The 24375-nt window shown below is 38.9% G+C and overlaps 1 protein-coding gene across 2 annotated transcripts in view; it reads left to right on the forward strand.

Annotated features, from left to right (window-relative positions):
* PDS5A (PDS5 cohesin associated factor A) overlaps positions 1-24375 on the forward strand; it is an 82071-nt gene that overhangs the window by 14493 nt on the left and 43203 nt on the right. For both annotated transcript variants that reach the window (XM_071556610.1, XM_071556611.1), the window contains exons 3-7: positions 20593-20796; positions 21190-21276; positions 22042-22139; positions 22628-22754; positions 23594-23674. In XM_071556610.1, the coding sequence (XP_071412711.1) occupies positions 20593-20796; positions 21190-21276; positions 22042-22139; positions 22628-22754; positions 23594-23674 (597 nt within the window). The remainder of the gene's footprint in view (positions 1-20592; positions 20797-21189; positions 21277-22041; positions 22140-22627; positions 22755-23593; positions 23675-24375) is intronic.

Genomic DNA, 24375 nt, shown 5'->3' on the forward strand with positions numbered 1-24375 from the left:
GGAATGCTGCCAGAAACTTTGGGATGAAGTTATATGGATAATTCTGCTTAAACAAATCCTCACTTTGAGATAGTTTGATTTCACTTCATGTTACAGGGTTGTGGCTTGTTGGTTTTAGTTGTTTCATTTTTGTATTATTGTTAAAGTAAGCCTTTGCTTGTACTCTTCAATTCAGAAAACTTCAAAGTAGTGCTTAAGAAATCAGTGTGTGGATATATTCACCTCTCAGTAGTATACTGGGATTTTTGAGTTCAGATTTTTTTGTTTGTAAATAAATTTTGGATGCCTTAACTGAGTCTTGATTCAAAATCTCTAATTACCTGTCAAGTCTTTGATAGTGTATAAAAAAAAGTCGTATCTGATACCATTCATGATCAGTGAATCAAATGTTCAGATGTTTGACCAACACAAAGAAATTTGGGTACATTTATGGCAAGTTAGATGGAGGCTGATAGCAGTTTTACTATAAACTGTCTTTGTAGTGTCCTAATTCTGACCGGAATGCTTGCAAACCCATCATAATGAAAAGGAGAGGGAAGATGTTCTGGGTTTCTTGGTCTCTGAGATGGCTGACAAGGAGAAGCTGCTTTCTCACCCTAGAGAAGTGATAAGCATACAGGATACACAACACTGACATTGGAAGAGTATTCAGTGAGGGAAGACTACCACTTGCCCTCTCAGTGCCTGATTCACAGGAGAGCCATCTGCCCTGTGACTCTGAAAGCACCTCTTAAGCAAATTCAAACCAAATCTGGTAGACAGAGGGTCAGCAGTGTGCAGGTGGCCACTACCTGATTTGAATGTTACCCCATGATTTTATCATGTTTTAACTGTATGTGTGAGCAGTCAGAGCTCTGTCAGATGCTTAAGTTACAGCAGAGCAAGGCAGTGGTTCCAGGCGAGCAGCAGGAAGCATTTTTTCCCCTTGCTCAGTTTTCTTTGCTGGGTGTTTCCCTTGGATAATTGTTTTGTCCTTAGGACAGGGCAGTACTTACCACTATTGGCAGTTCCTAATTAAAGGTATCTGGAAGTAACAGCTTTTGGCCTCTACTTGGTTAGGAATTTCAGCCCTATCCAGATAATGGTTATTTGCTCAACTCTCAGCATCTGGAACAGAATTCTATGATTAATCTCATTATAAATGTATCAGTATTTTGGAACCATCGAATATAAACACTGAAGCGTTTCCCTCAAGGTAAGTTACTTGGTCAGCAACTCCTTATTGTCTCCTCCTACCTACTTTCCCATAAAATTCATGGTCCAGTATTAGGTCTCAGCCATTTTCTCTAAGGTGCTAAATGGCTTCAGCTTCACGCCTGAGTTTTAGGCACTGAAGATTGTAGTTGACAGCTTTTGTTTCCTGATCATAAATCTCAGCCAGCAGCATTTTCAGGATGTCCAGTGAACTCCCACGGCTGTTGAACACTGTTGCAAACTCCATAGTCTGTGCTCACAGTCCATTTCTGAAGCCTTCCCTCCTCACTATGAAGATGCAGTGCAAAATATTTCGATTTTGAAGTAAAAAAAGACAAAATGAGACCTATTCAATCAGAATAAAATATTTTAGTGTTGTATTTTTCTTTTGAAGATGGAAAGATAAGACAGCAAACATAACAAGGTACATTCCACAGGGCTTTTTTGTGAACAGGTTCAGTATAACATGTGGTCTGCATGCTGTGATCATGGGGTGATTTAAAAAAAATTAAAATACACAAAAAACCAGAAAAAAAATTGCAGTTTACAGAACATGAATAAGTTTCATACTGTTTTGTTTTCTGAAGGGTAATAGCAATGGACCCTCATGTATTTAAAATCTTACATAATCTTAATAGAAACATAATACCTTTACATGGGATTGAGGACAAAAAGGCAATAACTGTGCAGTCTAGAATGTTTTTAGATACGAAAAGTTAAATTTTGTGCTTACATGTATGTCTCATGAATGCTTGAGAAAAGCTGGGGGGTATATTTTGACTGTTATCTGGTCAACTCCTTGTCATTCTGACGAGTTTGTATGTCAGAGAGATCTGTTGTGTCCTTTTATAGGTAACGTTTTCGCTCCTTTTTTCAATTTTCCCCATATTTTTTAATTATATTTGATGTGTTAGCTGCTTTTTGCATCTCCAGCACATGTGTGTGCACTGCTGTTCTGAGATAACTGCAGCTGAGCAGGTGAAGTTGAGTCTCTGTAATTTTAGAGGCAGAAAACCAAAGATGATTTTTAAATGAGGCGCTATTTGGCTTCAGGCCACTTCAGGCTGGTGCCCCTGATGAAGTGTGTGCTTTCTTGTGTTCTGGGCAGTCACAGTTTTTTAGACTGAGGTTTGCTGCCTTCTTGGTAAGTCTTCAGATTTCTCTTTGGCACTGCCTTTGTCACAGATGCAGATGTTTGTGAAACCAAATCCTCTGCCACTGGGTACCAAACTTACGTTCATGCTTGGGATGCAGGTTGGCGTCGTTTCAGGTGTCTGATTTTATAATGGGAATCAGCTGCATTTTCCAGCTGTTCCAGTTGAAGGCAGAAGTTATTGGTCAGCGGGACTGTTGTAGTGCTAGAATTTATTGAGTGAGTTTAAATAGTTGTACTATGAGACTCAAACTGTAAAATTCAATAGGTAACAAACTGTTTTATTTCTAATTAAGTATTAAATTGGTCACTAAAGTAATTTTAGGGGCATAACCCCAAGAACCTTGTTTAGTCTCACTTTCTATGTGGTTTTGTACTTTTGGTGTGGAAATTTCTCAGATTTTGTCATGGAGAGGATCAGTGATTTTTCTGAATGAACATCCCAAAACGTTTTGCAAAGACACAGCTACTGTGCCTCAAGTGCTTTTTTAAGTGTGTTGGGCCTGTAGAAGATCTTGTGATTTTTGTGTGATTCCTGTTGTTTGAGGAAGTTGCTGGCAGCTGTTGAAGTTAAATTTCATAGTTGCAGGTTGCTGATTCCAGCTATGACCTTTAGTGAGATGTTATTTTCAGCTAAATTCAGTGTGATAAATTCTGTGACTGGACTTGAATGGTGTATTTAAATATATAAATTAAACATTAAATACATAGTGTATTTTTTAATAAAAAATGTTAAAAGAGTTTCCAGCCTTTAACTTTGAGGAGTCTGCTCAATTTTTCTTTTTTACATAGTTATATGATTTCTTTATGTCCCAGAAAATTTATTCACAGATAATGAAATTGTTACAGTGTCTCGGTTTGAGGGGAAAAAACCAAAATGTTTTACCCACAAGCAGGGGAGGGGCCTCCTCCACGATAATCACACCACTCTTTATCAAATTTAAGACAAGGAATTTTAATACAAGAAGGATAACTGATATATATATATATATATATATGTATGTAAACAGACTAGTGCAACCCACTTCCCCAACACCACAAGAGAAGGAAAAAAAAACAACAACAAAACCCAGCAGGTTTTCCTCCGGGAGGAAAGGTTATACTTAAGTGTCCTTGTCACAGCCCGGCTGGCTGCAGAGTGAGTTTCAGCCCCTCTCCAGCGAGACAGACGAGCAGTGGGCTTTCAGATGGACTCAGTCTCTTCCCCGTGTTCCCCGTCCAAGAAGCAGAAAGGTACGAGCAACCAGAAGCAAATCCAAGGCAGGCAGCAGCAGCAGCGCGGCACCAAAAGTAGTCTGGGGTAGGCAGCAGCGAGACAGCCAGGAAAACCCCAGCAGTAACCAGCAGGGCAGCTGCCTCCTTGGAGCCCCCACTCCCGCGGTCCGCCGAGCCAAGACTGGGAAGAATATCCAAAAAAAACCCAAAAGAGACAAACCTGCCCCCACCCAAGCGATCAACAGTTAACTGCTTCTTTTGTTAACCGCTGGCCTGGGCAGTTAAGTGGCAGGGGAGAGAATTTACATAATAATCCCAAACTACAACATACAGTAATGGGAGAGCTTCAGAGTAAAGCAGGAGTGAATGTAGAGGTTAAAAGGAGAAAACTCCGCATGGTGCAGGTGATGGGAGTGATGTGAGTAGATTCACTGAGAATGGTGTGGGGAACCTGCCTAATGGTGCATACCTGATGTCTGTAGTGACAGTAGTTATGTTGTCACTACATGTCTTGGTCTTATTCTGAGGTCTGTTTCTAGCAGAGAAAGGAAATCTCAGTGCTCTCTGTGATTTTGGGGGCACTGGTGATCTTTATTTAGGTATTTCACAAGTGAAGTTTGCATACAAGGTGGCTCCTTACTGGAACTTCTTAAAAAACATCAGGCATGTATTGAGAACATTCTTTTTTTTAAAAAAATGCCTTGCATTAATGCTTTATATCTGATACACTGCCTGGTTCTTGTCTTCACAAAATCAGTAGGTATAACACTGTGATTACATATGAGGAATGTTGAGGGACAGGTACGACAGTTCTGGTCACTCTCTAGCTATCCACAGGGAAGGCATTTGATGGAACTGATAGGCCAAATAGTTGCAGAAACCTGTGGCAGAAACCAGGAGTTACTTAAGTTCTCAAGGTGTTAGGGAGGAATTCCCAGACAAGACTTTGCTTAGTCTAAAAAAATTAAAATAACTGCATAAAATCAACGAAGTCATCACTACTGTGAGTTGTCATAGATTATCTTCTCAAACAGTATTGCTGATCCAGAAAGGTGTAATAGAACTCTGTAAAAGCAGTGATTTGATTGTGTTTTCTTCATTTAGGTAAAACAAGTGTCATGGTTTTATAAACGGAGTACATATTTTGGATGGGGGATAATTTTCAATCCGTTAAAATTGCTTGAAAATATTAATAAAATGTTTAGCAAAGTTAGAAACTGGTGAAAACACAGTCCTGTTACTGATGATTGGGTGTAAATGTCAAAACACATCAAATAAAAATAGGTATGAGACAGAGACATGAACAAAAAACCTGGTTTTTTTCTGTCTTCCTTTTCCTTGCTCTCCTGCCTTTGTCTTTTCATTTTTGTTTTTTACTTGGTCATACAAATGCACATTACTGAAAAGTTTACATTCTGGAGTGACATACTGTGTCATAAAATGAACAGTAAAAGCATTAAAACCAACATTTTCAATGCTGTCATGCAAAGTCCACCAAAATACTTCCTGTAAACAATGTATTGATTTTGAAATATTTCTATACTTTTAATGTTGGCAGTTATGATGGTAACATGACTTTATTGAATAATTTTAATATTATTATTTGCAACTTACTTGGTAATAAAATGCACAGACTTACTGTATTAATTTTACAGGCTAGTTTATCAGAAACTGAATATCCTACACATAATCGTTATGTCTGTCATCATCCTGTAGCTGAGTACTGTGGATTTGACTTTTCTATCCTTATGTCAGCAATAACAGTGTCTTTTTCCTTTAGTCTCCCACTCCATTTTGGTGACAATTTTGAAATGGAAAGTTTCTTAAAAATATTTTTTATTCGTTTCACTTGTATCAGAAATCAGTCCACTACTTATGGATATTTGTCATTATTCACAGTAAAATAATTTAGGCTTACTAAATGAATTCTACCAATGCAATAACTTCCATACATGTATTAGACATACTTTCTTGTTTCTTAGTAAAGAATTAAATATGATTTACAGCCAGGAAACTGCTCCAGATGTGTTTCTGATCCTATTCTTTATGCACCAATTTTTTCTTGTGCTTTATGAATTCCCAGAAACTTTGTTTTTAATGGGACTACTTTCAAATAAAATGAAACCACCAGATACATGCAGAGTGAAGAAATTTTCTGTTTTGCCTTCAGTCCATTCTATAGTGCCTTAGTTTTGAGCTTTGCACCTGCCTAAAGGCAAAGCTGTGGGGATTTTTGTATTTCTAATACAGATAATAGTGCTCAAGAGGTAGCAAAAATTTTCTGGTAAAATAATGGTTCATTGTGAAAGGATGATTAATCTGAACAGAAATTCTTTGCAGCAGTGTCTGGTTTGGTAGGTGCAGTAGCTGCTGGCTGAGGTTTGCTGCAGTCAGATGAGAGGAATGCCCATGTCTGCCTTCTGAGGAGTTTGTTCTGGTTTGATGTGCTCTTGGTTAGGGGCTTTGTTGCTGCTGCTGCTGCTGATTGGTACTGTTAGTTTAGATTGTGAAAGATGAAGATTTTTTACAGTTTTACAATTCTGATTTTTTGCAGCCTTTCACCTAGAAATGGAAACTCGCAGGTTCTGCGTTCTGTGTAATCATCAGTAATGTGACAGTCCTGTACCAGACTGCTGGAGAGCAGCAACACAGGCAAAAGCCTTCAGTGCAGTTTTGTCACTAGATATGTTCGTGCTGGGGTGTCACATTATTTGCCGTTTGATTTTAAGTCCTAAGGTGAAGTCGAGTCTGGCTCCTAAAGAAACATGAAAATTTAATGTCATAGCTACTAAAGAGTATTTCCGTGTTGACCACAGTACCTTCTTGTGCTACTGAGTATGATGGTACTGTGTGTAGTTGCTGGACATTGAACAAGTTCTATGAAAGAAATTTTATTTCTGTATTCTCTTACTGTCACAAACTCTGCAGTCAGAGTTAAAGGTTGAGGTAAAAGTGTGCCACGTAATTTTCTGCCTCAATAGGTACAGCAAGTTTTCAACTCAGCACAATTTACAGGATTGCTGAAATAGAAAAACTTGATTTTGTTAAACAAAAGTAATTTGTTTTGTCTTGTTTATTGGTTGTGTTGAAACACAAGCAGGAAGAAGCATGGTGTGCTTTATACATGCCCAGGTTCTGAATGACTGAGTCAGGACCCATGGAATACACCTGTACCATGGAGTAGAAAAGAACATGGATTTAGCCTTTAAAGCATCAGCATGGCTGGCAACATTAGCTCTCTAGCTGTGGTTTAATTTGAAACTCCAGCACATGATTGTGTTGTGAGAACTGATCTTAAATGCTCACTTCAAAATGAATCTGTACAGTCAGTTCACAGTAAAAACGCAAATGCCATTGTTGTTCTTGTCCAGCACCACCTCTTTGGAAGAGGAAATGAATTATCACACAGCAATGAGCTGGCTATAAAGAATCCTCTCTCTCACATCTGGAGGCTTTTACAAAGTACTTGGGAAACTTCATATGGAAATAGGAATTACTTCACCATGAGGAATATGGTTTTAAGAATTTTTTGCTTTTGCCCCAGCCATATATAACACTTGCCAGTATACCTAGGGGAAAAGGACTATTTAATGAAATGCTTCTAACTGATGATGTCTTGAACTATCTTTAGAATGTTTTAAAAAATCTACTCTTTTTAGTCCTTCCACAAATACTCTTATGTATCTGTGTACATGGAAGTGAAGTTCCTGAGAACTTAGGCAACTTTCAGTATTTTAATTTATGAACCTTCTTAGAGTATTTAAACAATGTTAGTCTTTGGCAGAAAGATTGTAAAGAACTTCATTACAAATTGGTAATAAATACTGCTGAAGGCTGAATTACTTTTGAAAAATAAAGATTGGTGCTGTGGCACTACTCTCAAGTCATGGCTGTGTATGAGATTGTGAGTAGTATTAGTAAGAACAGATCATGTGTTGATAAATATGTGCACTCTCATTTAATTATTTGAGAAGTATATATATATTGTTAAATTTGTGATTTGAACCACAGTATTATAGTTGGCGTGAAACTATTTAAACTGGGATAACAAAATACCTTAAGAAATTCAATATTGTTAAGGCCAGACCTAATAATTGTCAATGTTTCTTGCACTGAAATAACTTAGAAAGGTCTTGGATTGAGTAGCCAAGTACTGTCATGCATGAAAGGCTGATTGTCAACAAAAAGTAGATATCAAGAAATAATTTTTATTATTGACAAACCATACAGTGGCCTGATGTTAGTACTGTGCACACTTGAGACCCTTTTAGCTTCTTGGGAAACGTGATGAAGTGAGTTGGTTTTGTTCATGACAACCAGGGAAAATTTCACAGAATTCCTATTTGAGTGGGGTGGATCCAGTGGAAGCTTTTCAGATCAATGTTGATTAAAGCAAGGTGAGGAATAGTGAGAGAAAGCAAAAGTTTTTACTGACTTCATGCAGGTGTAGAGCACCAAATCAGGGAATACTTATGGATCAGTTGAGGCAGCTCAGTGAAATCTTTGGCTGAACAATCGGTTGAAAAATCTTACAGAATGTAGTGCTGGGTAAGGCAGCAAATGGTAAATACCATGGATATTACGCATCCCTTGTATAAATCAGGTATGTGTGCTTGTTTTGAATACTGTATGGATGTGCTAAGTGCAGTACTGAAATTCTAGTAAACCTTTGCCTCCAAAGGCATGAGGTGGGGGTGTGATGAGAGTAATAAGAACCTGGAAGGCAAAGGAAACAATGACCTAGAAAGGTAAATGGGAAAGCTCTGCTGTCTCAGGTCATACTTCTGAGACCTTGAATTTAAAATGATCAGTGATTGCATCTTAGGCCGGTTTCTGCTGTATAGAGGTAAAGACAAATTTTCTGGAGGCTTGATAGAATTTGGATAGCTGCCTGTTTCAGACTTCTTGTGGTTGCCACTATTAAGGTGAAGAATTTCACACAGACTATTCTAAGTTGGAAAGGACCCACAAGGATCATCGAATCCAACTCTTATATCAGTGGCCCACATAGGGGATTGATCCCATGACCTTGGCATTATTGCAATCAAGTTTTAACCAACTGAGCTATTTGTGTCACTACTGGATTGTTTGTTAAGAGTTTGTGCACTGAAAGACTTAAGTAGTTCTTCCCTTCATAGTGTTGGCTGTTGAATTCTGTCTGCCTTCCCTTCTGCAGTCTCTGGAATCTATCAGATCTGTCTGTGATCTAACTGTGCCAGGACTTTTTCCAAGGAGGTTTTCAGACAGATTAGTAAGTTAAATTGACTTAGGCAGTTACTCAGCAAGTGTTGGGTCCAGTGCAAAGTCTGAGGTGGCCCTGCATGGCCAGAGGCAGGGCAGGGTGAGTAATGGGAAAGGGAGGAGGAGATGGTGGTGCAAGTGGTTAAACTGGATCTCCATGTCACATGGAACCAAAAGCAATAGCTACTGGGACACAGGTCTGAGATATGTACTGCTGTGACTCCTGCTTAGCACACAGGGCTGGATTTCTGTCTGTGTGTTGTCTTCTTTGGGTATTTTTTACCCTGTCAGTGTATACAGAACTGTGAGAAAGATAAGAGGTCCAGCCAGCCAGTTACAAGGGAAGGTCTGTTATATTGAAGACCATTAAAGCTGGTTATAAATTGAAACGTTTTGTTTTGTTGGGGTTTTTTTTCAAAATTTATTTTAACAGCTACAAACAGTGCTCATTTCAAAAGAAAGAAGAGATGATAAAGATCCCATATGGTTGGAACAGTGGGGATATAAGTGAACTTTGGGATATGCTTACATGAAGCATGACAGTACCTGCTTAAAGATAAAAGAAATAGACTTCACTTTAAGGTATTGTTTGGCTTGAAGGAGAAAACACATTATATGTAGTAGTGAAGGAACTGAGGGTGTACAAAAATGGGTTTGAATCTTCCAAATCCTACTGCAATAAAAATTTAAAATCAATGATTTTGTCTAAAATAGTCAGTTCTGAGAAAATGTTTTTTGCCAAAGATGCAGTGATAAGAAGGGACACGTAGTATTTTCTTTGCACATTATGAGTCTAATTTTTCCCATAGGCTTGTTCACAGCTAAAGAGTAAAAGATTCATTCTCTGCAGAGATAACAGCATTACGATTATATTCTGCTGGGCAGGAAGGACACAAGTCAACTTTCTTTTGCAGTGTGGTAGTCTTGGGAAGCATACCTTTTTGGAACCTTTCCTTGCATCAGTGCATACAAGTTGCTGATGCCAACATTACATAACTGATTTTGCAGGGCAAAATATTCCACTACTGTTTAAAAAACATGTTCTAGTGTGTGCTTTGAAAAGCATTTTGGATTAAGGCTTCTGATTTTTCTCATTTTTTTTGCCTTTTCCTCCTGCATCTGTTGCATTTATGTTACTGTGAGGCATCTTCTAACTTTACAACAGAACTGGAGTTCTGCTGTGTTGGTTATAAAGATGTAAGATGTGTGTAATTGTACAACCCCTCTCACAAATTGGTAAGATAACTTGTCCTGTTTTTATTAGGATGCTGTATGTGTGTGATACTGGCACTCATTATATTGTTCGTTTAAAAGGTGTACCAAGGAAGTTACCTCAGATAATCCCTGAACTCACTGTTCAGTATACTGGTTTTATTACACGTGATAGTTCGTCTTCCTGCTTTCGTATGTCAGATAAATTTAGTATCTGGGCTCTTGGAAAATAGTTGGAGTTGTTAGATATGAGGAAAATTATACAGAATATGCTGTTTTGCCAGTGTGAAGGTAATGGTAAGCTACAGACCTGTGACTTCTTTGCTTGTGTTCTGTCAGTTGTCCAAAGCTCTCAAGAAAAGCCTAACGTAGGTTATTTAGTCCTCAGGGGAAGGACAGCCAGTTAAACTGTTTGCCTGGTCAGAGGGGTTTCACTGAGCAGGTGACCATTGCTGTTCCTGCATCAGCTTTACATGTCCTGTGATTCATTTGTAATCACATCTGGAAATCCTGGTCATTGGCTTCACTTGGTGAGCAGGATATAAAGAAGGGAGTGAATAGTATTTACCCAGAAGAGTTTAGAATGTTTTATATAATCTTTCATTCAACTTTTCTTTTTCTTCTCTTCACCGCCCCCTCCCCCCCCCCCCAAAGAATTTTCTTCCTAATGTCTCATCTAAGCTTACTCTTTTTCTATTTAAAGCCGTTCCTCCTTGTCCTGTCACTACATGCCCTTGTGAAAAGTCCCTCCCAGCTCTCTTGTAGGCACTCTTTAGGTACTAGAAGGGTGCTATAAGGTCTCTCTGGAGCTTTCTCTTCTCCAGGCTGAACAACCCCAACTCTCTCATCCTGTCTTTACAGGAGAGGTGTTCCAGCCCTTTGATCAACTTTGCGGCCTTCCCTGGACTCACTCCAACAGGTCCTTGTCTTTCCTGTGCTGAGGACCACAGAACTGGATGCAGCACTCCAAGTGGGGTCTCACCACAGTGTAGTGGAGGGGCAGAATCACCTCCCTCAACCTGCTCTCCACAGTGTTGATGCAGCCCAGGGTATGCTTAGCTTTCTGGGCTGCAAGTGCACCTTTCCGGGTCATACTCACCTGTCAACACCAAGTCTTTCTCCTTAGTGCTGCTGTCAATTCATTCTCCGCACAGCCTGTATTTGTTCCTGGAATTGTTGCAACCCAGATGTAGGACCTTGCACTTGACCCTGCTGAACTTCATACGATTCACACTGGCCCACCTCTCAAGCCTGTAAGGGCCGTTTGGATGCATCCCTTCCCTCCAGCATGTTGACTGCACCACACTGCTTGGTGTTGTTGGCAAACTTGCTGAGGGTGCCCTTAATCCCACTCTCTGTGTCCCCAACAAAGCTGTTAAACAGCACCAGTTCTGGTACCAACCCTGAGGAACACTCTGCTCCAGTTTAGGGACAGGAATGTTTTGCAGGCAGTGTGGAAGGCTCAGCACAAGTCCAGGTGGGATGACATCATTTGCTCTTCCCTGATCCACCAACACTGTAACCCTATCATAGAATGCCATCAAAACTATGAGGTATGATTTGCCCTTGGGGAAGCCATGTTGGCTGTCACCAGTCACTTCCTTGTTTTCCATGTGTCATAGCATAGGTTTCAAGAGGATCTGCTCCATGATCTTGCCGGGCAGTGAGACTGGCTGGCTGGTGGTTCCCTGGATGGGCTCTGAAAAGGAGCTGTTTTCAGTGAGGTGAACCCTGCAAAGAGATGCTTCTCCATGGCACGTGCTTCTGTGGTCAGAAATCAGCCCCAGTTCTGAAGCTGCTGGCTCATTTCTGCCCACTTCTACTTGCAGTCTTTTTCCAGTGTGTGTGTGTGAGTGCCTGAATGGCACTCTTCATCATGGAACCATTAAGGTCAGAGGAGACATCATTGAGTGCAACCAGTGGTGAACTGTTGTGTTATACCCCATCTACACACTTAAAAACACTTTCAGGGGTGGTGTTTCCTGCTTGACCACCCATTCAATAAGGATATTTTTCCTAATATCCAATCTAAACCTCCCCTGGCACAACTCATGGCTGTTTCTTCTTGTCCTCTTTCTTGTTACCTGGGAGAAAAGCGACCCTCAGCTCACTACAACCTCTTTTCAGGCAGGTGTAGAGAGTGATAAGGTCTCCCCTCAACCTCCTCTTCCTTCAAGGTAGACAAGCCCAGCGCTGTCAGCTGGTCTCCATAACTTTTGCTCCAGACTCTTCACCAGCTCTGTTGCCCTTCTCTGGACACACACACTTCAGCACCTCAGTGTCTTTCTTGAATGGAGCATCCTGGAACTGAACACAGAATTCAAGGGGCAGCCTCACCAATGCCAAGTACAGGGAGATGATCACTGCCCTGGCCCTGCAGGCCACACTGTTTCTGGTACAGTCCAGGATGCCATGGACCTTCCTGGCCACCTGGGCACACACTGGCTCATGTTTAGCCAGCTGTCGACCAGTGTGAGGAATGTTCTGGGGTTTTGAGTTAAGAAAGAAAGGCCTTTGGAGCTGCAGGCAGTGTCTGAGGCCTAGTGGCTGGTACCTTTTGGTACAGAGATGAGAACACTGAAACTTAATTGGTCCTGTGAGAAAAATCTGCAGATTAGCAAAAACAAAGTGAAAGTTTTGAGAGAAGCAGGCATGAGAAAAAAAATGTTGAAGAGATGAATTTTTCACGCAGCAAAGAATATCTGAGCAGAAGGTAACATCCAATTAGAAGCTGTAATAAAGTTTATAAACATTGCAATACAACCTATAGAACTTGGCTATGGGTGGGATTTTACTATATGTATTATGTAACTTGTAGTTAGAATATACTCTTGTATCTGTCTACCTTGCTCGCCTTTTTCTGTTTTTCTTTTTCTTTCTTCATGGAGTGATTTAATAAACTATCTCGTGTGTGACATATGCGACCTGTGTCCTCTCTCCTTTTTTGGCTGCCACGACCTACAGCATTTACCCACATACCAGCACCCCTGGTCCTTTTCTGCTGGGCAGCTTTCCAGCCACTCTTCCTCCAGTCTGTAGCTTTCCATGGGGTTGTTGTGACCCAAGTGCAGGACCCAGCACTTCACCATGGTGAACCTCATAGAGCTGGCCTCGCCCATCAGTGCAGCTTGTCCAGGTCCCTCTGCAGAGCCTTCTTACCCTCCAGCAGATCAACACTCCTACCCATCTTGGTGTTGTCTGCAAACTTAATAAGGGGTGCACTCTATCCCCTTGTCCAGATCATTGATACAGGTAATTAACAGGACGGGCCCCAAAGATAGACCTTTGGCTGTTCTTTCAGTATATTGATGCGCAGAGTCTGGTTAACATCTTCTTACAGGAAAAGGCTTTTGTGCCTCCTTCATTAGCAATCTTCTCTACCTTTTCCATTTTTTATTCTTTTTATTGCATTTTTTTGTTTGGGTTTTTTTAAATCCTTGAGGGTAATCAGGCCTCAGTAATGTGTTTCAAATCAGCATTTAGTATTTTTGGCTTTTTGTGAGTTGTATTGCTGTTTTTTCCTTTCCTTCTTCTGTCATATCCTGCAATTGCATTTTCATTGTTTTCATGAGCATAGCCTGTTGCTGGCTCATAATTTCCTTACAATTGCTTAGTAAAAGTCCATCTTTCTCCTCTCCTGTTGTTTCCAGCTGATAAGCTCTAAGTAGCCTAAGTTCTTGGATTTAAGTGCTAAGCATATGACCACTTACCAGTGATGAATTTTTGGTGTTTCTGTTCTAGTATAATATCCTGCCCATTACTGCCAGTCTGTGACTGTGTCATTACCATTCATTCCTACCATTCTTCACTTAAAAATCATTCAGATCCAAGAGGTCCTTTTGGTTTAACACTGAAGGGCTAAGGAGACAATGTTGGACTAATCTTCATCTCTTCCAGCATTCTCATTTTCTGTGTGGCTCAGTGTGATGCTGTTCTTGACACTTGGATAAATTCCTTGTCATGGTTGATCTTGTGTAAAGTGTTGTTTATCTTGTTGAAGGCATGAGCTGTTACGAGGTGAGGGTTAGCAAAGGAATTTCTTATTTCTTTTTTATGTGTTACCCTGTTTTTCTTCTGTGTTTATTTACCCTTCAAATTTGGTTTGTATTATGAAATTCTGTTGATGTCAACCTGTTGGATGTATTAGCAAAATCTCCTTTCTTGATTGTTGATATTTGATAGTTTCTGTTGGTATTTTCCTTGTTTGGCGTTAGTTTGGGGGCAGGTGGTGGTGTGGTGTGTTGTGTGTGTGTGGTTTGTTAGGATTTTTAGGGTCTGTGGTTGGGGGTTAGGGGGTGGTTGGTTTTTTTTTTAAAGCAAGAAAACCTGTAGTGTTAAATTTGTGATTTAAATTGTCAGGTGTTTAAAGATTCTGGAATAACAATCATCTGGTCCTCCTGATTCAAATGCTTTGATATCTTTTTGTTTCTATCCACACAATAATGTCTCTTTTTCATGTTTGGTGCTTCTGGCTGATAGATAGGATTCTATCTGAGGGAGACCAAAACTTCTCATCCTAAGTCTGCACCATGTAGAAGTATTTTTTTCAGAGAAGTATCTGGATTTAGCTGTGTTTTACACTGAGCTCTTAGGGAAAGGATATAATTTATTGTCAGTAGTTAATGGCAGGAATTACTTACAATACTGCTGAAATCATGTGAGGCAAAATGTAAAAATGTTCTAATGGTAGTTAAAAATTGCTGTGTATGGGTGTACTGTTAATTTTAGCCTTTCCTTTGCATCTCTCATGGAGTTGTCCAAGCTCTTGTCATCCAGACTCACATCCATTTGGCTTTGGTATTTAACCTTAGTACTGAAGTTAACTTCTAATGTTATTCCTATTACAACAAGTGATGTCAAATTCTCTCAATTGCTAAATTTCTTCTTTGGATGATTGCAAAGTGAATCTTTAAATATTGAGTATCTTTCCCTAGTCTTTTTATGAGCCAGGAGTGGTCAAATGTTACTACTTTGGAATCTTTTGAATAAGCTTTTGTAAGAAAAGTAAAATACATGCAAGCTGCACACACCTTCTCCCTGCTGTGACTGGCTTGGACGTTTGTGTTTGTCCTGCCAGCGACAGCAAGGCTTGTGTAGATCTGCCTCTCTGCAAGCACTAGTTTTGTCTTCTCTCTCTTTCTACGGATTACACTGTCCTCTCTGTGTTTATGTAGCTCTCATCCTTCCCTACAATACTGGAATCATCAGTGTGTTTCAGCAGCAGCTGATCCAACAAACCTTGTGCCCAAATGTGCAGAATCTGAACAGCAGAAGTTGGTGTTTCCATCTGAGGCTCAGGTCTCGCTCAAGAGCCACACGCAGCCGAGTCACATAAGGGCTTGCCATGCTGAGTGTCTGTGAAAACAGGCTGCATGTGATCTGCCTGTGAGGTGTGGGCAGCCTGTGGGCAGTGCTTTGGCAGCCTCTGGTGTGTTTCAATGCAGCTGAAAGGCTGACAGTATCACAAGAAGCTGCAAGTGTTGTTCATCTCACCTCATGTCAGGCATCTGGTCACACTGAGCTGCTCTCACGGTCAGCTCAGAGATCGGGCAAAGCTGAGGTGAGACCTGTGGGTGTCATCACAGACATCTGTGTGCTTGAACTCACTTGGGGTCTGTGCATTTCTCTTCAGTGGGTGAAAGGATAACCCAGAGTGACTGTGTGCTTGTTGCAATTGGATAAACACCTCCCTGAAAGGTTCATCTTTAGTTTGCAATGTATTTAAAACATGCTAAGAGTGACTTTACAGTCATCATTTAACTGTTCTCGCAAGTGGAATGAAGCCATTTGCATTTCTTCAGTGCTAGAATCATATTATTTCACTTACCTGTTTGCAGATCTAGGACAGTAAAATCTTGATCTGATAGTCAGAATTTCAAGGTATGGTAAAAATGGCAATAATGAAAATTTTTAGAGTAGTTTTAATAGTTTTGTTTTTGCAAGCTAAGGACAGCTCGAGCATGTGAGAACTTAGGGAGATGCAGCAAATGCAGATGCATTAAATCAGAAGCAATACAGAACAAATTTAATCATAAATGTGCATAGCTATATTTTGTTTACATTTGGTAGCAGTTAGTGTTTAAATTGAGTGCTTAACTGTTTGGAAAAGAATTGATGGTGTTAGATTAATATGTTTGAATTACAGTTTTCTGTTTCCTGCTTTTTGCAGCAGTGATGGGGTTTTTTGGTGAAAGCTGCCAAGTTTGTAGGTTTTTATGTAAGTGAATATTAGTGTTGTTTCAACTGTACAGCAAGACTTCAGTTAGACAATAGTACTGTAATTTGTAAAAGTAGTGAGTTCCTGTTACAGTTTGGTCACTTTTTCCAGGAATAAAAAACTACCTTAGCATGATAAGGAGTTGTTTCCAGTTTGGAAATTTAAAACCTTAATTGGACCTTTAGTCTTTTTGTATCTGTAGAGTTTATTCTAGGTTTTCAGTTTCATTATCAAATTCTTGTAGTAGATCCGTTTCTAACAGTCACAGTTAACACTGATATTGCAGTAGTGTGGCTGGAAAATTTTTAACTATGAAAATATTTCTAAAACCAATTGTGAGCACTTCTTCATAAGATCTTAAAACTTTAAGATGTTATCAGTATTTGTTAGGCATCATGCAACTTGAATGCTGCCTTTTTAAAATTTAATTTCTCTGAGAAAGCTCATAATTTGTAACAAGAAATGGAGTTACAGGAAATGTACAAAGAGTAGGATCTATGTGCAATAGAATTTAGGGAAGATTTTGGGGAAGGGCTGAGTAAGAATGCTGAATTTTACATGTTGGTATTTCTGTTGATTCTGTGTATCCCAAGTAATAACAATCCCAGATGATTAGAAGTAACTTTTCTTTCTCAGATTTTAGCACAGAAAGTAACTTCTGTTTCTTTGTATTATGGATGTGTTTGTGAGCTGCAGTCCTAGACCAAGACTTTACATCACATGCGGTATAAACATGGGTGGAGGAAGGAAAAGTTGTTTCTGTCCTAGAGAAAACAAGACCACAGAAGGCTACAGAGAGAACTGTTATTGATCAGTATGTTGTACTTGAGGGTATGTTGTTCTGTTATGAATAAGTGATTTCACTGAACAAACAGTGCCTTGTACTTCTGAAGACTTGCTGTCTGGATGGTTGCTTGATAACTAATTTTGCAGTTGTGCTAGAGGGCAAGAGTGCCAGTCCTGTAACTGGGGAAATTTTCAGTGAGTTCTTGGCTTTCCAGCAACTGTGAAGAGCCAATCATATATTGTATTTAATGTCTGGACTATTTTTTCTTTCCTTCTGTTTTAACAATCAGTCTCCTGTTTATATTAGCAGGCATTTGGAGATAATTCTGTTGTGCAATACGTTAATCAGTGCCAGTAGTTGCTTGGCTATAGAGACTACTCCCAGGCTATAGCATTTTGGATATAGTTAACTGAATATATTCATTATTAGAATTATTTTGTTGGATTATGAGGCCAGTCCAACAAGTTTATGGATTGTACTTAAATTCAAGTCTATATGAATTCCTTTCCCCCCAGATCTTGTGTGTCTTGCCACTAGCAAGAACTTACATCATGCTTTAACTGTTGTATAGCCCTGTGTAGTTTATATATTATATATTACTTTTATTATTTGCATTATATTGCATATTTTGTACAGTTCATACATATTATTTCTATCTGGAATCCCAGATAAAGACCAAGACCAGTGTTCCCTTTATTTTTTGTGTGTGCCATAAACAGAATGTCATGCACTGAAGACTTAGAAAACAAAATACAACACACAAATACAAGCAAATATGGGACTAAAGAAACAATAAGAAAAACATAGATCAGTACCATAAATAGCAGTTGTAGCTTGCCAGGGCCCAGCCACTGGCCATGTGGTGTTCTGTAATGGAAAGGAAATAGCAGGGAGGGCTTTGCAGGGACACAGAATGAGGTTTTGTGGGTGTTTGACAGCAGTTCCTTCTGAATGCAAGAGCAACGTAGGAAAGTCTATAAGGCTTGGTGTGTTTTCAAACAGGCAAGACTCTGTCAGAGACCAGTTTCTTTGCTTTAATCAAAGAATCTCCTAACCTTTTGTTAACTGAATGGGAAAGCTCTGTGAGTTTTCACAGCACTGTGCTGCTTTATCTTGCCTGGTTTTGGACATACCGGAGAAGGGATATATGAAAGATTTATGCAGATTGTCATATGAATATGAGAACTTAAAGAACAATCTGATGTATGAGGATATGGGGAAGGGAGACTGATCTTATGGGAAGGTCAAAAATTTGCTTATATAGTTAATCTGTAAAATTGGTAGAATGACTGGCAGGAGCTTTGGGATTAATTCATATGGTTACAGATACAGTTTATCATTGATCTGTTGGGTAGGATCCACAGGTCTTCTAGACCTTTCTACCATTTTTTTAAAGCCTTCTGTAATAGTTATCTGAATCCTATGCTGCAACTCAAGGCCATTATTCCTTGTCTTCCATTCAGAGTGTGCGTGATGTGGGTTTTTTGATGATTGGGGTTTTTTCTATCACGTTGTTTGATTTGATGATGGGGTTGGGTTTTTTAAATTGGTTGGGATTGGGTTTTTTGCTGTTGGGTTGTTCTCTTTTTGGTGTTTTTTTTTTTAACCTTCCTGATTGAAAGAGTCTCGTAGGTTTTGAATAGTATGTTATCAGTTTTTTTAATTTTTGAAGGGGACAGGTGATGACAGAATATACAAAGTTGAATGGGACCCATCAGGATCATTGAGACCCTGCACAGGACAACCCCAAGAATCACACCATGTGCCCAATAGCATTGGCAAAATGCTTCTTGCTCAATCAGCCTCTGAGTGAAGAACCTTTTCCTGATATCCAACCTAAACCTTCCTGACACAGCTTCAGGGCGTTCACTCAGGTCCTGCCACTGCTCACCGCTGCTCACCACAGTGAAGAGATCAGTGCCTGCCCCTCCTCTTCCCCTCACAAGGAAGTTGTAACTGCAGTGAGATCTCCCCTCAGTCTCCTTCAGACTGAACAGACTAAGTCCCGTCAGCTGCTGTGCTGTCACTAGAACCATGGGTTTGTGCTTTTAGCACAAAGCATAATTCAAGAGTATCTTTAGTGAAACAGACCAATACAGATACAATTTGTATCTTTATGGGCTGTGGCTGTAAAGTTCTCTTTTTTTTCCTATTTGTTGGTGTATGGGTGTTTTCTCCTCTCTCTTCCTTTCTTCAGTTTTGTTTTTTGGTAAGTTGCTTCAAGAAGGATTGTAAGTGTACATTTGTAAAAACTAAAGAGGAGTTTTAAGTAATGTACTCTAGGAAAGGTTTCTGTCAAACATTAAATTTATAAGATCTACTGGGTTTGAAACTGTATTTAAAAACTTGGGAAAGTGGTGAAACAGAGAAACAACTTTAGTATCATTTGAACGATATGATAAATTGTGATTAGAGATGTGTTTATTAGTTGTATGAGCTCAGTCTTTTGGTTTTTTTACCGTTACTATTCTAGAGGTGAATTTGACCCGTCAAGATTTATCATTCTGTGTTTCCTTCAGTGTGTGTCCTGTGTATAGTGTGTCTGTAGTGGGCATACCAAGTGCTACCAGTATGCAGGATGACTGTCCTTCACAATTTTAACTGCAAGGATGCTCAAGTGGCAAGGAGGAATGGAACACAAAGACCGATCTCACTAAGGTCATACTGAGACTCTCTAGCACATCTGCCTATTCTGTGGTGGCGTCATAGAACTAATTCTCATCCTTTAACAAACTATTCCAAAAGTTAAATCTTAACTCTGTTTCTTCAAAGTAAATTTTCACTTTCACTTTTGCTATATCATTATGTTGAGAAATTTCTATTAACTGGGGTTAATAATTAAAAATAAACAATTTTAGTGGCATTTCTTTTTAGCAGTTCTAGAAGAAACAAGGAAACTGCATAATTTTTGGCATTATATTGATTAAGGCTGTAGATACAGTTCTGAGTAAGCAGAAAGAAAAGATCTGTTGCATTAGACTTACTTTACATGAGGTATTAAATTACTGTCTGGTTTTACAGTTTGTTTAAACCAGGCAGAATGGCTGTGCATATGTAAAGTACTTCTTGTGCTCTGTGCCTTGATACAGGCAGTGTATTTAGAGTAGCTTCTTAGGCTCCTCTCAAGTCTTGACATAGCTCTTAAAGGAACTGCACTATATACTGTGACCCTCTGTCAGGCCAGATGACTTGCAGCCCCTTGGAATACTTTTGCTGAGGTGAGTCCTCACTTTGGATTGCAGTGGCGCTGCTTTGAGGAGGAAACGCTGCCATCTCCAACCTCACTGGTGTGCAGCAGTTTCTGTGCTGCACCTCAGGTCAAGACTGACAAAATGAGCAGACCTGCATAGTGGTTTTCAGTGTCTTAATTTAAAATACCAAGTTCAATAAACCTTTAAGTATCAGATTAATGCTTCACTTTTTCTGATACTTTTCCTAACAAGCAAACTGTAGTGCTAACTGTAATTATGCAGCAGAACACGTACTGATAGCACTGCATCCTTTTCAAAGTGTTGTTTAGTAATTAGGAACAAAAGCGGAAAGCACTCAAATTTTTTTTCCTGTGTCTTTCAGATGGTGGTAAAAACCTTCATGGATATGGACCAGGACTCAGAAGATGAGAAGCAGCAGTATCTCCCACTAGCCTTGCACCTTGCATCTGAATTCTTCCTCAGGAATCCCAATAAAGATGTGCGCCTCCTTGTAGCTTGTTGCTTGGCTGATATCTTTCGTATCTACGCTCCTGAAGCTCCATATACTTCCCATGACAAACTTAAGGTAAAAATGCTTTCTAAAATAAAGGCTTTCTTCCTACCTCATTCTCTAACTGAGGGAAATAAAAACCACCCCCAACCCCCATAAAATCAAATCTACCAACCAACACCCCCCCAAATCAACAAAAAATTGTTTTCACTCCCATTTATACTGATGTGCAGTTTTATTAAAAGACGTATTTTAATCCTGTGAGTCAGTGTAATGGCTAAGGGCCAGATGTGTAAAAGAGCACTGATGACACGACCAGTGTTGGGGATAGCTTTGTCAGTGCCTGAGAAAGGTAATTTAATGTTCTTGTATCATGAGTTTGAAAATGTGGGTAATGTCACTATTAAATGCTTGTATTTTTATTCTCTGCTGAATCAAGCTTGTAAACACTTTACTGTTTTTTCACAGGACATATTCTTGTTTATTACAAGACAGTTAAAAGGATTGGAGGACACGAAGAGCCCTCAATTTAACAGATACTTTTACTTGTTAGAGGTAACACAATCGTTGTGACTTTCAGTAGATGGTATTTGCTCTGTAAGCCCAGAAAATGTGATCAGTGTTTCTCTAGATGTGCCAGAATGCCTGGGAAATTTCTTTTATTTTGTAAATCATGCCAGTTTCATTAAAGTTCTATGAGTTGCTTCTTTTAATAGTTATAATTCTGTTGCATTTAGTGAGTTCATCAGCCTGTAGTTGAGGACATGTTAAAACAATTGGTATTTATTAACATTTAGCCTTTATTTTAAAATTTTATACATTGCTTTTCATTTCAAGAGAGAACATTTCAAATGCTGATTAAGATGCAGATGTGCTTATATTGATGGTGGGAGAAGTATTTTTGCTTTAAAAACATTGTAAAACTGTACTCTTGACAAGAACATGGAGTGATTCATTGTGCATTTAGAAATACTATCTTGTTTGTACATCTTTTATTGATACATAAAATTGTATTTCATAGCATGAAGAAAAAAGTCTAGAAATAGGTACTTAGTATATGAACAATTTCTGTCAGTTGGCTTTTCTACATAACAAATCAGATTATTCTGTGTGTAGTTTTTTCTGGGTATATCTTGCAAAGCCCCTCGGTGCTAGGAGCTCTTTATGTGCAAAGCAAATATCCAGTTCCTTTCCCCAGAGTTTTACAATCTATTGTATATTACTTTTCCTTAAATAGAAAAAAACTGTAACTAATGTGATTATATCTGTGTGAGTTAATGTGAAGTTGTAATAGCCTGAATATCCTATTTTTTGTTTTAGAATTTAGCTTGGGTTAAATCTTACAACATCTGCTTTGAGTTGGAAGATTGCAATGAAATTTTTATTCAGCTTTTTAGGACTCTTTTTTCAGTTATCAAGTAAGTTAAATTGCTTCCATTTTATTAAACTGTCAAAATATCATCAGTTTTGGGGGTAGGTTGAATCCTAGCATAGTCTGCAGGTAAATATGTATGAACAGAACAAGTCTTTATTTCTTCAAACAAAGAGATACAGGGAAAGCAAATGAGTGTAAGTTACTGACAGTATGGACGGGTGTGCTCTGAAAGTAGGTGTGTTTTAAAATTTGTTGTCCATGTTATAACAGTATACTTCATTCTGATTCATTTATCTACATTGTTATTTCCATGGTTGTTACTGTCTTTTTATTTTGAGTCACTTAAAGGTTATTCTAGATGCTTGAGCTTTCCTGTAAGACAGGAAAGGCACATAGAATAGCTCTGAGGTTAGATGTGAAGAGTGTAGGGGAGGGCGGGCTGGTCAGCGTTAGACATTGTTTCTTGACTGTACTGTTATTATTCGTCTGGGTCTGAAAATGTAATATTGATGATATTCTTTATGATCTTAGTAATAGCCACAACCAGAAGGTACAAATGCATATGCTGGATTTGATGAGTTCTATCATCATGGAAGGCGATGGAGTAACTCAGGAGCTGCTGGACTCGATTTTGATTAACCTCATTCCTGCACACAAGGTCTGCAAAGTAAAATAGTAGGATACCATTATAACAGTATTAATTTTTGTTGCCTATTGCATGTTATTTCCTTCACACACTTTAGCCATCACTACTCTTTTATTTTTCCCCATCTTGTAAAAGTGGATTGAAAGTTTCCTGTGGGAATTATTTGGTGCTCTTCATTACTATGTGTCCAGATTATTCAATACCAAGAGATTGTGCCTCCTTGGCACCTCAGGATCTCTCTACTGAGACAGAAATAAAGTGTTTTTAAGGAAATATAATAGGAAGATGTTATATCTTAAGGATTGTGGGTTGTTGGTTGCTTTGCTTTTGGAATTTATTGCGAGGTTTCTCAGAGCACATAGCACAGTCCACCAGTGTAGTTTCACCCTCTAGACTGAACTTCGCTACAGGGTGTACAATTAATGAGGGTGTGAGAGAGAAACAGAACCACACTTAAATATTAAGTTAGTCTTGTTTGTTTTTCAGTGGCAAAATTTGGTGCACATTAATTTTCTAAGTATGATAATGTTTCTTCAAAATTTTTAATGTTATTGCATGTGGAAACTTTTTATAAATATGAATGCAGTGCTAAAGATGACAGCTGATAAAGTCTTAAAAGAATGTGCAGGAAGTGATGGCTTTGGGTTAGATTTCTTAAGTGTGTGAAAAACTAGTTTTTTCTAGGCCTGTAGTCACAGAACTAACATTACTTAACTTGGATGGCTTTGAAAACAGGTTGGTGGTGAAACATGCTTTTCCGAAGTCATGGTCTCTTAAGGCTGGGAGGGAAAAGTAAAGTCATCTGAAATAGTTTGTCTCTCTGAAATTTTATTGTGTTTTCTTTTTTCCAGAACCTTAATAAACAAGCGTTTGATCTTGCGAAAGTCCTGTTGAAAAGGACAGTCCAGACCATTGAACCTTGTATTGCCAATGTATGTAATGTAATTCATCCACGTTACGTACAAGTAACAAGTGTTCTTGTTTCTGTCTTGATTGCAAATATGGTGGGATTTTTTTCCTTATAAATACTGTTTATAAAAGCCACATTTTGTAATGCAGCTACAAGAATGTCATTTTCCAAACAGGGTATTGTTAGCTTGGTTGTTAAGTGTGTGTGTGGTGTTTCAAATAAATGAAGAGGCAATTAATTTTTACCCATCTCAGTCTAAAGTTATTCCTAAATCTAGTCTGTGAAAACAGGTGGCCACCAAACGTGTTACAACAAAAGGAATTCTTAGTACTCCTTATATCCAGGAACCAGACAGCCTCATTTCATAGCAAGCTTTAGGATGAAACATTGCAAACTACCAGCTCTTTGCTAGATTTTTTTTCCTCCTCCTAAACTTGCTGTAGTCATAAAGACTGAAAGAATGACATTTTTTACAGGGCTTCCTTCTACTGTAATTCCTCTGGTAGAATGTCACTGTTGGGTGTTCTGCCTATTAATAAAGATGCTGCAGTCTCGAGGGAACGTGCTCTGATTCATTCTGTTGCCTTTCCCTGATGCTGAAGCCAGTAGAATTTGTAAAAGAGTAGTTTAAAAAGGAAATTAGGCAAATTCATTAAGTATTTGAAAGTGAGACAAGGAGTCTCACTAAAAAGTCCCACTTTGCAATTCCCCTCTTTCTTCAAG

The sequence above is a fragment of the Pithys albifrons genome, chromosome 5 (assembly GCF_047495875.1).
Source record: "Pithys albifrons albifrons isolate INPA30051 chromosome 5, PitAlb_v1, whole genome shotgun sequence".
Classification (NCBI taxonomy): domain Eukaryota; kingdom Metazoa; phylum Chordata; class Aves; order Passeriformes; family Thamnophilidae; genus Pithys; species Pithys albifrons.